Source organism: Haliotis rufescens, unplaced genomic scaffold (assembly GCF_023055435.1).
Source record: "Haliotis rufescens isolate VD_foot unplaced genomic scaffold, xgHalRufe1.0.p SCAF_24, whole genome shotgun sequence".
NCBI lineage: Eukaryota > Metazoa > Mollusca > Gastropoda > Lepetellida > Haliotidae > Haliotis > Haliotis rufescens.
Genome location: NW_025963935.1, coordinates 8,942,361 through 8,959,638, shown reverse-complemented (window position 1 = coordinate 8,959,638; position 17,278 = coordinate 8,942,361). Strand labels below are relative to the sequence as shown.

General features: G+C 36.8%; 1 protein-coding gene across 1 annotated transcript; it reads left to right on the top strand.

Annotated features, from left to right (window-relative positions):
* The first annotated feature begins 10,585 nt into the window (after positions 1–10,585).
* Positions 10,586–16,242, top strand: LOC125383536. Its single transcript, XM_048401884.1, has 3 exons — positions 10,586–13,898; positions 14,761–14,837; positions 16,186–16,242. Exons 1-3 carry the CDS (start codon positions 10,586–10,588, stop codon positions 16,240–16,242), a joined length of 3,447 nt encoding a protein of 1,148 aa, XP_048257841.1.
* Positions 16,243–17,278: the final 1,036 nt, after the last annotated feature.

Genomic DNA, 17,278 nt, shown 5'->3' with positions numbered 1-17,278 from the left:
AGCTAGAATATTGCTGAGTGCGGCGCAAAACAACAAACCAACCCACCAACCGTTCTGTGACCGATCACTGGATTGTCTGGTCCATTATCGATTATTTACAGACTGCTATCACAGAACTGAAATATTGTTGAATCTGTCGTTAAACAACAATCAAAACTTCACATCAAGCTGAATCTTCAAGTTTGAGATTTGACCTATTGTGCAAGAATTTCACAGTTATAGTAAAGAGTGAATAAAAAAGTGTGTGTGGTCGGTTTTTGCATTTTGAAGTTGTTGAAGATTAATGAAGAATCATGCGTGATATTTGCAATTTATTAAAGTGTGAAGAAAACACGGTGTTGTGTCAATTTCTCAATTCCTCAATTCTTTGATGTTTCAACTTGAGTAAATGGTTGCAAAACCAACATTGTAATTTCTAAAACAATATTAGGTAACAGAGATTAACATTTAGTCACGGAAATAAACTTATGTGATTTAATAATATATATCTACAAAATAAGTAAAATATGATTTCACGGTTATGGTAAAGAGTGTAGAAAACTATGTGTTGTCAGTTTTTACATTTTGAAGTTGAAGATCAATGAAGAATCATGCAGGATATTTGCAATTTATTAAAGTGTGAAGAAAACAAGATGTTGTGTCAATTTCTCAATTCTTCGATGTTTAAACTTGAGTAAATGGTTGCAAAACCAACATTGTAATTTCTAAAACAATATTAGGTAACAGAGATTAACATTTAGTCACGGAAATAAACTTATGTGATTTAATAATATATATCTACAAAATAAGTAAAATATGATTTCACGGTTATGGTAAAGAGTGTAGAAAACTATGTGTTGTCAGTTTTTACATTTTGAAGTTGAAGATCAATGAAGAATCATGCGGGATATTTGCAATTTATTAAAGTGTGAAGAAAACAAGGTGTTGTGTTGTCAATTTCTAGATTTTGAAGTGACAGGATGTTTAAACTTTAGTAATTGGTTTCAAAAACCAACATGGTAATTTCTAAAACAATACTAGATAAGATAGATTAACATTTGGTCTCAAACATAAACTTATGTTATTTAATTATATATATCTACAAAATAAGTCAAAGATGATTTCACAGTTATGGTTGGTTGGTTGGTTTGTTGATTTACGCCGCACTCAGCAATATTCCAGTTATATGACGGCGGTCTGTAAATAATCGAGTCTGGACCAGACAATCCAGTGATTGATATCATGAGCATCGATCCACGCAATTGGGATTGATGAAATGCATCAACCAAATCAGCGAGCCTGACCACCCGATCCCGTTAGTCGCAGTTATGGTAAAGAGTGAAGAAAAGTGTTGTCAGTTTTTGCATTTGGAAGTTGTTGAAGATCAATGAAGAATCATGCCGGATATTTGTAATTTATTAAAAGGTTGAAGAAAACAAGGTGTTGTGTCAATTTCTAGATTTTGAAGTGACAGTATGTTTAAACTTTAGTATATTGTTTAAAAACCAACATGGTCATTTCTAACACAATACTAGGTAAGATAGATTATCATTTAGTCTCGGGAATAAAGTTGTTATTTAAAAATATATATCTTCAAAATAAGTATAATATAATCCAAATGGAGCCAAGACTCTTAATTTCACTGCTCAGGCAATCTAGTCTTGCCAAATCATTGTAGACGTGAGTAGGACTCCTCAATTAATGTATTCCCTATGGTCTGGGAGACTGACATATCCAAGACTATTGGTTTATAAAATACCTGTATTCTTCACAATTAATATTCACAAATAAGATCTATACTTGCCGTAAAAGGCGACTAATGGGATCTGGCGGTCAGGCTCGCTGACTGGGTTTGAAGCATATCATCGATGCTCATGATGTTAATCACTGGATTGTCTGGTCCGGACTCGATAATTTACAGACTGCCGCCATATAGCTAGAATATTGCTGAGTGCGGCGCAAAACAACAAACCAACCCACCAACCGTTCTGTGACCGATCACTGGATTGTCTGGTCCATTATCGATTATTTACAGACTGCTATCACAGAACTGAAATATTGTTGAATCTGTCGTTAAACAACAATCAAAACTTCACATCAAGCTGAATCTTCAAGTTTGAGATTTGACCTATTGTGCAAGAATTTCACAGTTATAGTAAAGAGTGAATAAAAAAGTGTGTGTGGTCGGTTTTTGCATTTTGAAGTTGTTGAAGATTAATGAAGAATCATGCGTGATATTTGCAATTTATTAAAGTGTGAAGAAAACACGGTGTTGTGTCAATTTCTCAATTCCTCAATTCTTCGATGTTTCAACTTGAGTAAATGGTTGCAAAACCAACATTGTAATTTCTAAAACAATATTAGGTAACAGAGATAAACATTTAGTCACGGAAATAAACGTATGTGATTTAATAATATATATCTACAAAATAAGTAAAATATGATTTCACGGTTATGGTAAATGGTGTAGAAAACTATGTGTTGTCAGTTTTTACATTTTGAAGTTGAAGATCAATGAAGAATCATGCGGGATATTTGCAATTTATTAAAGTGTGAAGAAAACAAGGTGTTGTGTCAATTCATCAATTCTTCGATGTTTCAACTTGAGTAAATGGTTTCAAAACCAACATTGTAATTTCTAAAACAATATTAGGTAACAGAGATTAACATTTAGTCACGGAAATAAACTTATGTGATTTAATAATATATATCTACAAAATAAGTAATATATGATTTCACGGTTATGGTAAAGAGTGTAGAAAACTATGTGTTGTCAGTTTTTACATTTTGAAGTTGAAGATCAATGAAGAATCATGCAGGATATTTGCAATTTATTAAAGTGTGAAGAAAACAAGATGTTGTGTCAATTTCTCAATTCTTCGATGTTTAAACTTGAGTAAATGGTTGCAAAACCAACATTGTAATTTCTAAAACAATATTAGGTAACAGAGATTAACATTTAGTCACGGAAATAAACTTATGTGATTTAATAATATATATCTACAAAATAAGTAAAATATGATTTCACGGTTATGGTAAAGAGTGTAGAAAACTATGTGTTGTCAGTTTTTACATTTTGAAGTTGAAGATCAATGAAGAATCATGCGGGATATTTGCAATTTATTAAAGTGTGAAGAAAACAAGGTGTTGTGTTGTCAATTCCTAGATTTTGAAGTGACAGGATGTTTAAACTTTAGTAATTGGTTTCAAAAACCAACATGGTAATTTCTAAAACAATATTAGGTAACAGAGATTAACATTTAGTCACAGAAATAAACTTATGTGATTTAATAATATATATCTACAAAATAAGTAAAATATGATTTCACGGTTATAGTAAAGAGTGTAGAAAACTATGTGTTGTCAGTTTTTACATTTTGAAGTTGAAGATCAATGAAGAATCATGCGGGATATTTGCAATTTATTAAAGTGTGAAGAAAACAAGGTGTTGTGTTGTCAATTTCTAGATTTTGAAGTGACAGGATGTTTAAACTTTAGTAATTGGTTTCAAAAACCAACATGGTAATTTCTAAAACAATACTAGATAAGATAGATTAACATTTGGTCTAAAAAATAAACTGATGTTATTTAATTATATATATCTACAAAATAAGTCAAATATGATTTCACAGTTATGGTTGGTTGGTTGGTTTGTTGATTTACGCCGCACTCCGCAATATTCCAGTTATATGACGGCGGTCTGTAAATAATTGGGTCTGGACCAGACAATCCAGTGATTGATATCATGAGCATCGATCCACGCAATTGGGATTGATGAAATGCATCAACCAAATCAGCGAGCCTGACCACCCGATCCCGTTAGTCGCAGTTATGGTAAAGAGTGAAGAAAAGTGTTGTCAGTTTTTGCATTTGGAAGTTGTTGAAGATCAATGAAGAATCATGCCGGATATTTGTAATTTATTAAAAGGTTGAAGAAAACAAGGTGTTGTGTCAATTTCTAGATTTTGAAGTGACAGTATGTTTAAACTTTAGTATATTGTTTAAAAACCAACATGGTCATTTCTAAAACAATACTAGGTAAGATAGATTAACATTTAGTCTCGGGAATAAAGTTGTTATTTAAAAATATATAAATTCAAAATAAGTAAAATATGATTTCACGGTTATGGTAAAGAGTGAAGAAAAGTTTGTGTTGTCAGTTTTTACATTTTGAAGTTGAAGATCAATGAAGAATCATGCAGGATATTTGCAATTTATTAAAGTGTGAAGAAAACAAGGTGTTGTGTTGTCAATTTCTAGATTTTGAAGTGACAGGATGTTTAAACTTTAGTAATTGGTTTCAAAAACCAACGTGGTAATTTCTAAAACAATACTAGATAAGATAGATTAACATTTGGTCTCAGAATAAACTTTTGTGATTTAATTATATATATCTACAAAATAAGTCAAATATGATTTCACAGTTATGGTTGGTTGGTTTGTTGATTTACGCCGCACTCAGCAATATTCCAGTTATATGACGGCGGTCTGTAAATAATTGAGTCTGGACCAGACAATCCAGTGATTGATATCATAAGGATCGATCCACGCAATTGGGATTGATGACATGCATCAACCAAGTCAGCGAGCCTGACCACCCGATCCCGTTAGTCGCAGTTATGGTAAAGAGTGAAGAAAAGTGTTGTCAGTTTTTGCATTTGGAAGTTGTTGAAGATCAATGAAGAATCATGCCGGATATTTGTATACCGATATTTATTAAAAGGTTGAAGAAAACAAGGTGTTGTGTCAATTTCTAGATTTTGAAGTGACAGTATGTTTATACTTTGGTATATTGTTTAAAAACCAACATGGTCATTTCTAAAACAATACTAGGTAAGATAGATTATCATTTAGTCTCGGGAATAAAGTTGTTATTTAAAAATATATATCTTCAAAATAAGTATAATATAATCCAAATGGAGCCAAGACTCTTAATTTCACTGCTCAGGCAATCTAGTCTTGCCAAATCATTGTAGACGTGAGTAGGACTCCTCAATTAATGTTTTCCCTATGATCTGGGAGACTGACATATCCAAGACTATTGGTTTGTAAAATACCTGTATTCTTCACAATTAATATTCACAAATAAGATCTATGCTTGCCGTAAAAGGCGACTAATGGGATCTGGCGGTCAGGCTCGCTGACTGGGTTTGAAGCATATCATCGATGCTCATGATGTTAATCACTGGATTGTCTGGTCCGGACTCGATAATTTACAGACTGCCGCCATATAGCTAGGATATTGCTGAGTGCGGCGCAAAACAACAAACCAACCCACCAACCGTTCATTGACCGATCATTGGATTGTCTGGTCCATTATCAGTTATTTACAGACTGCTATCACAGAACTGAAATATTGTTGAATCTGGCCTTAAATAACAATCAAAACTTTACCACAAGCTGAATCTTCAAGTTTGAGATTTGACCTATTGTGCAAGAATTTCACAGTTATAGTAAAGAGTGAATAAAAGTGTGTGTGGTCAGGTTTTGTATATTGAAGTTGTCTATCAATGGAGAATCATGCGGGATATTTGCAATTTATTAAAGGGTAAAGAAAACAAGGTGTTGTGTCAATTTCTACACTCAGCAATATTCCAGCTATATGGAAGATTCCGGGGTAGAATAGGTCTTCAGCAACCCATGCTTGCGTAAAAGGTGACTATGCTTGTCGTAATGGGATCGGATGGTCTGGCTCGCTGACTTGGTTGATGCACAGTTGCTTTCATTTTTCTTATCTTTGTGGTTCGATGCATGTCGAGTCTGGACCAGACAATCCACTTGTTGACATAATGAGCATCGATCCACGTAATTGGGATATGATGACATGCATCAACCAAGTCAGTCAACCTGACCACTCGATCCCTGTTAAGGGCTTCATACTGAATACAGATAACACATATTTCCTTTAATTGGAATTAACTTGAGGGAAGTTTGAAAATGTAGAAGTTGGTTGGTTGGTTGGTTTGTTGTTTAACGCCGCACTCAGCAATATTCCAGCTATATGACGGCGGTCTGTAAATAATCGAGTCTGGACCAGACAATCCAGTGATTGATATCATGAGCATCAATCCTCGCAATGTGGGATCGATGACATGCATCTACCAAGTCAGCAAGCCTGACCACCCGATCCCGTTAGTCGCCTTTTACGGCAAGCATGGGTTAAGGGATAGAGCTTAACATTTTTAGGTGTCAGCAGTGGAGATCTGGGGTAGTAAGTCTTCAGCAACCGATGATGTCAATCACTGGATTGTCTGGTTCAGACTCGATTATTTTCAGACCGCCGTCATATAGCTGGAATTTTCCTGAGTGTGGCGTCAAAAAACAAACAAACAAAAGGTGTAAACATTATTCCAGGTGCATATTTGTATATCTGTTGGGCGGGGGGAATTTCATTACTCTCGTTTTGTTTCAGATATGCCACGGAGGAAGGATTGGAGGAAGGTGCAGGCGATGCAGCAGCGGATGGAGGAGTATCACCTCCCTAAAAAAGATACCGGGGAACGAAACCCCGTTAACAAATCACACAAAAATTTGCCTACAAGCAATCAAATGAATGAGCAATTGAGCAATCAAACAAATGAAACCAGTCTCGATACAAATTATCATCAGGGGGAAGCTTACCCTGAACATATCCTTGAACATGATACTGAGGAAGTCAGCCTCGTTAAAACTTGTCATCAAACCGCAAACACTGAACATGTTCTTGAACAAATGCCTGTAAGGGATATTGCAAACCCCAAAGATAAGATAAATGAAAGCAACTGTGCATCTACAAGCACCGCAAAAAGTCATGAACAATCCACTGGTAATGCCCAAACATCAAAGGACTTGCGTGTAAATAGAAAACCACTCTGTGTACAAGGAACTTTTCATCAAGGTCACCCTAGATTTGGACAAAACAGTGGTAGACAATGTGTTGCTAACAGCGCATCTGCAATGTTGTTTAACCAGATTTTGGACATTTCCTCATGGGATCGCTATGATCTTGATAACGTTCTATGCATAGGAAATAAACTCTATGGCGATTCATTAGATGAGAGATCATTAACAACTCATAATCCATACCTTCTGGTTTCTGAGATTCCTTCAAACGTGAACATCTTTGATAGAGAATACACATTCAGCCGTGGTGAATCTTTCAGTGGCTTTGTGCTTAAGGATATTGTTGAAAGTGTAGATACTCCACAAATCAAGTGTCTCGATACTGCACTTCGCACAGTGTTTTCAGAACATAACTCTACATTTGTGACATTTGGAGGAGCAACCTTTGCCGTTACAAAAAGAAACGAGAAATATTATGTGTTTGATTCCCATTCTCGGAACACTGCAGGGTTACAAGTCCCTAATGGGACAAGTATTCTTATGCAGTACACAACCCTCCTTCAGGTCCAGCAACACTGTATGAATCTTGCACGTTCAATGAACCTAAATGCAGACACGCAATTTGAAGTGACTGGCATGACAATCACCTCTGATGTTGAGGCACATGTGAATGATCATGATTTGAGCAACTCTGGAAATCAGCCTGATGATACTGCCAGTGAAACAAATGAAAGTGAACATGATGTGGTACACATTGATGAACACGAGAATTCACAAGATGGTAGTGTGGAAATAATTAACATTGACCAAAATGCGATGCTTTTCTGCCCAATATCTTCAGATGTATGTGAACAGTTGTGCGAACAACTCAATATTCAACATCACTGTTTACCAAAATGTCAAGACCATGAGTTTGGTGTGGAAATTGGTGAACCATGCAGAACAGTACATATTGAAGGTGATGGCAATTGTTTCTTTAGAAGTTTGTCCTTTGCAATCTCTGGCAAAGAAAACAATCACAGAAAAGTCCGACTGGCTGTTGTGGCACACATAAGGGAACATGCTGAAAGCTTCCATCCATTCTTAAGAGCAGGTTATGACTCTGTTGAACAATACATCTCTCAATCAAGAATGTGGTATGTTGGAACATGGGCAACAGAACTAGAAATGTTTGCAGCTGCAAATCTGCTCGGTATTGACATATGCACATTCACTGATAACAGATGGTTGAGATATCCAAGCAGTCAGATAAACACAGACGTACCAAACACTGGCAGATGCATATATCTAAATCATGTTTGTGGTTCACATTACGAAGTGGTGGTTTGTGTGAACGCTCTTGGTGCCTTGAGAAACTCCTGTACGGACAAATATTGTGAGAAACATTTGAACAGCAGTGTTCGAACAATGAGGAAGAGAAAAGCTAACCATTTACATGTAGATGACAGACAATCAGTTTTGAAAAAACACAAACTTGATAGCGAAGTATCTATTCATTCTTATGAAGCGACACCTGCCGAGGGACAAAAAAACAAAAAAAAGTATGCAAAAGCCAAAAGAGAGTATATCCAGGCCAAAAGAAAATCTGAGAAAGATATGTCTGAAACATCGAATTTGAATGTGAAACAGAGTAAACTGACTAAAGAGAAACAAAAGTACAACACTGTACGTGAATTCAGAAACAGAAAGAAAGAGGCCAGTTCAAGTAGATACAGAGATGATGAAGCACACAGGGAATCTGTCAAAAACTACAGCACAAAGCAATACGCTGAAGATGCAAAACATAAGGCAACACTAAAAATGTACAGCAGTGAGAAATATGCCACAGATTCTGAGCACAGGGCAGCAATTAATACATATAGCAGTGAGAAATATGCCACAGATTCTGAGCACAGGGCAGCATTTAAAACATATAGCAGTCTGCAATATGCCAAAGATCCTAAGCACAAGGACAAATTGAAATCTCTCAGTACTGAGAAATATGCTAAAGATCCAACACACAGGGAAACTGTAAAAACCTATAGCATTGACAAATATGCAAAAGATGCCAAACACAGGGAAACTGTAAAAACCTATAGCACTGACAAATATGCAAAAGATGCCAAACACAGGGAAACTGTAAAAACCTATAGCACTGACAAATATGCAAAAGATGCCAAACACAGGGAAACTGTAAAAACCTATAGCACTGACAAATATGCAAAAGATGCTAAACACAGGGAAACTGTAAAAACCTATAGCACTGACAAATATGCAAAAGATGCCAAACACAGGGAAACTGTAAAAACCTATAGCACTGACAAATATGACAAAGATACAGTCCACAGGGAATCCGTTAAATCAGCAAGCATTGCAAAGTACAAAACTAGTAGCGAACATAGACAGAATTTGAAAGAGAGACAGTCAGCCAGGGTTATGCAAACAGTAAAAGAAAGGAAAATAATGGCGAATGTTACACGATCATTTGTGAAGAACATTTCTGAAGGTCCAGAATTTGTGTGCTCAGTGTGTCATCGAAGACTTTTCAAAAAACAGGTTGTTCAATGCAAAAAAACTGTGTATGAAAGTAAAGGAAGCAATGTAGCAGCTGTATCTGAGAAATGCATCACTGACACTTACCTACACAAATGCACAGGCAGTTGTGATGACCAATGTCCGTTTGTCAATAGTACTGAAGGCACATTATGGATTTGCTATACTTGTCATAGGAAACTTTTGTCTGGCAAAATACCTGGAGAAGCTGTTGTTAACAACCTTGAACTGACCCCTGTTCCTATGCAACTACAATGTCTCAATGAACTAGAGCAGCACTTGATTGCCTTGAATATCCCTTTTATGAAAATGATTGCATTACCAAAAGGTGGACAAAATGGCGTACACGGACCTGTAGTATGTGTTCCTTCAAACATTGAGAAAAGCACCAGTATGTTACCGAGATGTGATGTAGACGATGAGATGATCAGAGTAAAACTAAAAAGAAAGTTAACTTACAAAGGCCATTATCAATATCAGTTTGTCAACAAAGCTCATGTTAAGAATGCCTTAGAATATCTTCAAGCAAACAATAGATGGTATGGAGATGTAAATTTCAATGAAGAATGGGTCAATCCCTTGCCAGTTATTGATGAAGAAGATGAAACTAATTACTCTGATACTGACACATTACCTGACCTTGACAAGGATAGCTCAAACACACAAATTACTGAAAAAGAGCATGGCTTACTTTTGAATACCTGTCTACAACCTCTTGATATTGGCCAAGAAGTTCTTGATCAACACTTTGAAAGGATAACCTGTGTTGCACCTGCTGAGGAAAATAATCCTGTCCGAGTATTGACAGACGAAACCAATGAAGCGAGATCATTTCCAGTATTGTTCCCTTCAGGGTCATCTACCTTCCATGATGATCGTGAAGAGAATAACACTTTCACGCTACCTGCACACACGCCTAATGAATGCTGATCGTCGATTTGCTCAAAACACTGACTACATATTTTATGCTCAGTATCTTTCAGAAATTCAACAAGTTTTGTCAAATGTTTCCATTGCAATGCGAAAGGGATCACAGTCATATTGTACAAATGTTACGGCTGAAAATCTTACAGATTCTGATTCCCTAAGGGGAATATTAAAATCTGATGAAGGATACAGGTTCTTGAAACCCATAAGAGGAACTCCACCATTTTGGCAATCTGCTCAAAAAGATTTATTTGCAATGTTGAGACAACTGGGTGTGCCAACTTGGTTCTGTTCATTCTCATCGGCTGATATGAGGTGGCCCGAAATGATCGAAACAATACTTAGAGCAGAGGGAGATAAACGCAAAGCCTATGAACTTGACTGGTCAGAAAAATGTTTTGTACTGAGAAAGAACCCTGTGACAGCAGCACGAATGTTTGACCAAAGATTTCATTGCTTCTTGAAAGAGGTTATCATGTCTCCTGCAGAACCAATTGGAAAGATAAAAGATTACTTCTATCGTGTAGAATTCCAGCACCGTGGTTCCCCACACACTCATTGCCTTTTCTGGGTTGAGAATGCGCCAAAGATTGATAAAGACACTGATGAAGCAGTAAAATCCTTCATTGACAAATACATCACATGTGAAATGCCTTCAGTTGAGATTGATGAAGAATTGTACAATATTGTCAACAGTGTGCAGAAACATAGCGCAAGACATTCAAAGACATGTAAGAAAAATGGCACAACCTGCAGGTTCAATTTCCCTCGTCCACCAAGCAGTGAAACTTTCATTTCACGACCAGGTGGTCAAGATATCAATGACAAAAATAAAGATGAGCCAAACACCTTGGAACAAACGTGTGAATCTGTCAAACTGATGACCAACATTGATGCAAAAGCAATTTTGAAACTGATTTGGCAAGCACTAACAAATGATGAGCAAACATTTGAGTCAGTCGATGCATTATTCACTGCTGTCGGTATTTCACAAGATATGTTTGAAATAGCATGTGCAACCCTAGCCACAAAAACAAATGTTGTGTTGAAACGCAAGCCAAATGATGTATGGGTCAATCAGTACAATGCAGATCTCCTCAGATGCTGGAACGCAAACATGGACATTCAGTATGTAGTTGATGCCTACTCTTGTGTTGTGTACATTATTTCGTATATCTCAAAGGCAGAAAGAGAAATGGGATTACTGTTGAATCAAGCACAAAAGGAAGCAAATAAGGATAATACTGATGCAAAATCTGCTCTGAAGAAAATTGGTGCTGTATACTTACACAATCGAGAAGTGAGTGCTCAGGAAGCTGTGTTTCGAGTTTGCAATTTGAGATTGAAGGAAGGATCACGTAAAGTACAGTTCATACCAACCGTAGACCCTGTCAGAATGAGTTTGCCTCTTGAAACTTTGAAAAACAAACAACAGAGTGGTGAACTAGATGAAGATGAAATGTGGATGACAAGCATTGTTGATCGATACAAGAGCAGACCCAAAGGTTTTGAGTTCAATAGCATGTGTCTTGCTACTTTTTGCTCAGAATACAGAGTGGTGTCAAAATCTGAAGTAACAAGGGCGTCTGATGAAAAACGGCATAGTCCACTTGTAACATTGCAAAATGGCCTTGGTCATGTGAAAAAACGCACTCGAACTGATGCAGCAATTATCAGATATGCCAGATTTTCTCGTACAAAGGATCCTGAGAAATACTATCACAGTATGCTGCAGCTATTCTTGCCATATACATTTGATACTCAGTTAAAACCAGCCGCCTTCAATTCATATGAAGAATTTTATCAAACTGGTGCTGTCCAGATTGCAAACTGTCCTGTAGAAACTGTGAAAGACATTGTTGACAGAAACAAAGCCATGTTTGAGCAGGATGCCGAAGTCATTGATGACGCAAAGGAATTGTTTGAACAATCTGGTCAATTGGAAGATGCTTGGGCTCAAATTTGTCCAGAGACTGAATCTGAAAGACTAGAATGTGAAGATGCACATACATGTATGTCCGATGAGGAAACAGAATCTGTTAGAAACATGCCTGATTTGCTCCAGACTGATAAAACACTATCTAAAACAGAGTTACTTCAGAGTACAGTGTCAAGACAAGAAGCAGAAACTATTCTGAGATCAATGAATGAGGAACAAGCTGATGTTTTCTACAAAATAAGACAATGGTGTTTGGATAAAAAGAATGGCAAAAATCCTGATGCATTTAAGCTATTTCTGACTGGTGGAGCTGGTACTGGAAAAAGCCATTTGATCAAGGCAATTTGCTATGAATCTACACGACTTCTAGCCCCCATCCAAAGCAATCCAGATGATATGTCCGTACTTTTGGTAGCTCCAACTGGTGTTGCAGCATTTAACATTAATGCATCCACAATACACAGTGCACTCTCAATTGGAATTGATGCAAAACTGCCATACCAGCCACTTGGTGAGGAAAAGGTCAATAGCCTTCGATCAAAGTTGCAAAGTATTCACATACTTATCATCGATGAAATATCAATGGTTGATCACAAGCTGTTATCATACATTCATGGTAGACTGAGACAGATCAAACAAACTTCTGATTATTCACCATTTGGAAATGTATCTGTAATTGCTGTTGGAGACTTTTATCAGTTACCACCCGTTAAGGGTAGACCTTTATATGTTGGCACAAATGGATATGACCTGTGGAATGACAATTTCACTGTCACAGAATTGACCACGATCATGAGACAAAAAGACCCTGCATTTGCACAACTTCTGAATCGGTTACGAACACGAAAAAGATCACAGCCTCTTGAAACAAGTGATATCAATATGCTGAAGCGACAAGAAACTGGTGAAGACGATGCCGATTGCATTCACATTTTTGCGACAAACGCTCAGGTTGATGAATTCAATGTCACTGCCCTTCATTCTAAATGTACAGATCCAATTTCCATTCAAGCACAAGATTTCTCAAGAAACCTAAAAACAGGAAAACTGGAAAAGAGAGAAAACCCTCATGTGAAAGTTTATAACTCAGTCTTACAAAAAAGTCTATTTGTAGCAATTGGTGCTCGTGTGATGATCACAAAAAATATTGATACATCAGATGGTCTTGTGAATGGAGTCTTTGGAACTATTAGCCACATATCTTTGACTGATGGTGAAGCATTTCCTTCAAGAATATATGTTGTGTTTGACAATGATAAAGTTAGTCACAAATTACGAAACCTGAAAGAGACTGCATCTGCATTACAAACAAACAGTACTCCTATCGCACCACTTGAAGAAACTGTTTCAAACAATGGAGGCATTAGACGACAATTTCCACTCAAACTAGCCTGGGCTTGCACTATACACAAAGTACAAGGGATAACAGTGAACAAAGCTGTCGTTTCATTGGGCAAGATCTTTGCAGCAGGACAAGCTTATGTTGCATTAAGTCGAGTATCCTCTCTTGGAGGTCTTATCATTGAGAATTTCAAAGAGTCGGTCATATACTGCAGTGAAAAAGTCGAGGCAGCAGTGTCTAGTATGCCAAAGTTTATGAATGCAAATCAGAAACTACATGATGGTCATGCTACATGTACATTCATTATGCAAAACATTGAGGGCCTTCAATCACATATTCAAGATTTGCAGAATGACCGTAGGTTTTTAGAGGCCGATTTCATTTGCTTGACAGAAACATGGTTATCTGATACACATCAACTTGAGGAACCAAAACTTGATGGATTTACATTGCATCATAAACCCAGAGCACAGTCCTATGAATCGTCTGAACCAATACTGATGGAATTAAAGAATCAAAGTCATGGTGGCGTTGGAGTTTATTGTAGTGAAGACAAAACCTGTGAATTTCCTCAGTTTCCAGTATCCAATTTGGAGTATCTGTCATTTTATGTCATGGAACTGCAAGCTCATGTTGTTATCATCTACAGGCCGACCTCATTCAAAGCTGATATTTTCAGAAAGCATTTATTGCAACTTGTTCAGGAACTTGAAAAACATTCTGCTCGATCGATTATCATGGGTGATTTCAATGAGAATGTCTTTTCGTCATCTTCCATACAGACTTTGATGGAATCGAATGGTTTCACACAAATCGTTTCAGAATCTACTACTGAAAGTGGCACGCTTATTGACCATGTATATGTCCGAGGACTTGAGAATGTATCTGTGCATATTCTTCCAACTTATTATGGTTACCATGAAGCTATTGAAATCAAACTATGAATCAAACTGTACAAATGATGAAAACAATTTGTCACGTAATAATGATAATCAAAGCCAGGCGTGTAGGGAGTGGGGGTGTGGCATTGAGCTGGAAGGGCCCCCTGTAGATACTGGTACGCCAGAAAATGTCTATCATGTATATATGTCATGTAAATGTGTACAAAACAACTGATTTATGAATAATCTGATGTCAATTAGGTGAGCTGGTTATGCCTATTGATGTACTGTTTTCCCGTTTCATGAAAGATTGACATTTTTACATGTGTCTATTTCAGTGTACGACTTGACGATTACAATTATGCCCCGCATCAACAAAGTTGGCGAGGGATATTGTAATGGATTCCGTCTGTCCGTGCGTGTGTATGTGCGCGCGCGTGCGTGCGTGCGTCCCGAAATCGTTTCCGGAGCATAACTCAGAAACAGTTTAATATTTCTCCATGAATCTTTGCATGTCTATCAGACTCATGCTGAACTGGTGCATTTACTATTTAGGAATTTTAGAGTTGTGAATTTTTAACATTGCCATGGCAACAAGTTGGACTTCTATGAGGGTGGTGTTCATTTCCGGAGCGTAACTCAAAAACTGTTTAATAGTTTCTTACAAAACTTTGCATGTCTACCAGTCACATACTTAACTGGTGCCTTTTGCTATTTAAGAATTTTAGAAAAAAAAAGTTTTTGTTTCCATGGCAACAAGTAGGACTTCAGTTTCATAGGGTAGAGTTTGTTTCCAGAGCATAACTCAAAATCCATTCAATGCTTTCTAACAAAACTTTGCATGTTTACCAGCCACATACTGAACTGGTGCCTTTTGCTATTTTTTATTTTTTTATTTTTTTATTTTTTTACGTTTCCATGGTAACAAGTTGGACTTCATTACCGAAACATAACTCAAAACTTGTTAAGTACTTTCTTACAAAACTTTGCATGTTTACCAGGCACATACTGAACTGGTGCCTTGTTTATGTTTACATGGCAACAAGATGGACTTCGGTTCTACAGGGTAGAGTTCGTTTCCGGAGCATAACTCAAAACCCATTCAATTCTTTCTAACAAATCTTTGCATGTTTACCAGACACATACTGAATTGGTGCCTTTTGCTATTTAGGAATTTTATACATTTTTTTATGTTTCCAGGGCAACAAGTTGGACTTAGGTTCTATAGGTTAGAGTTCGTTTCCAGAGCATAATTCAGAACGCATTCAATACTTACTAACAAAACTTTACCAGACACATACTGAACAGGTGCCTTTTGTTTTTAGCAATTTTAGTATTTTATTTAAGTCGGACTTAGAAAACAGTAAGGGTAGGGTTCGATTCCGGATGACATGTTCCACATCTATCAGACACATGCTGAATTGTTTCCTTTTGGTATTTAAGAATTTTCGAAATTTATATTACTGGACATTATTTCCAGAGCTTGACTCATAAGCCGTTTAATATTTTCCAATCAAACTGTTAAAATGGGTGGGGGTATGGATGACTTCGTCAGGCATACGCTTGTTATGATTGTGTAATGCTCCTCTTAGCCATGTGTTCTTGCTGTGTGATGTTCGAAAGAAATTAGGGAATACTTATCATGCTAATATTTAAAAAGAGTTCAGTAGAAGTCTTTTATCTCGGCAACAATCTCCTGTTGTATTATTGTATGAACAGGTGGTTATGAAGAAAACATCACTGATTTCTCCACATTGTTACAGGGTCGATCTGAATTGGAACTGATTGGTTTCTTCTTCAACATGTTCAATGAATGGTAAACAAAATATGTTGTAATGACAAGTGTCTGGACTGAAAACTGAATGGGTTACCTTGTATTTGAAAACATATCTCAAATACAGTATATGACAGTTGAAGAGACATCATTTTACTAGTAAATGAAGAAGATGCACAACGTTAACTGCAGACTCAATGAGAGTTTAACAGATGATGAATCACCTGAGGACGACCAGTACCTTAAATTGTAATCTGTTACCAAGTACATCTTCTATCAACGAAAACTGTTATCTTTCTGATGCAACCAGTGGACATCAGATGGTACATATGGAAACTGAACAAGAACTGTTGACTTGTGTGAGAGTAACAGAATGTCGTGACCTTTACCTTCACTGATGACAGGTGCCAGATGTATGACAACGCTTGTATTGTGTGCTCATTCAACCTCAAAAAGGATTCCTGACTGTGAACAATTGAATTTGTCTCCAATTTGATTGGACCAATGTTTGAAATTGTACTCCAAAGTCACCATGCCACATGATAAAGTGTTGTCAGTAACTAGTCCAGCACTAGTATAACAGTTGTGATTTCATGGACATCCTTCCAATTCCATCAGAGTTCATCATTTCAAGCTCCAGTTCTTCATTCATGTTATCAGCTGACCCATGATCAATTCTTATAATCAGAAATCGACCCCTTTCACAATTTTATGTAAAAGCGAAGTTTTCGTAGTTTCAGTGTTCCCTAATTTCTTCCCAAGAGGGTATATAGCGCACAGAAATACCATTGAGTATTTCATCATCTTATTTTTCAAGAGCAATTTTTGTGCAGAAACTTAAACCGTAAACCTTTATCAACCCATACTTTCCTGTTCTTAAGAGTGGGTTGTACACCAAAACATGCTACCTGCATCAACTGATCAATCTTGTGGAACAATTTATGATCAGAACAGAGCGCATTTGCTCTCCTTGGCTAAATTTGTAGCATGTAAGGGGTATGGGGCTATTTCAGTCCATCCCCTAAAATGATAGCTTTTTTTAAAATAACTTTTTTTTATGTTAAGCACAACAAAGTTACACA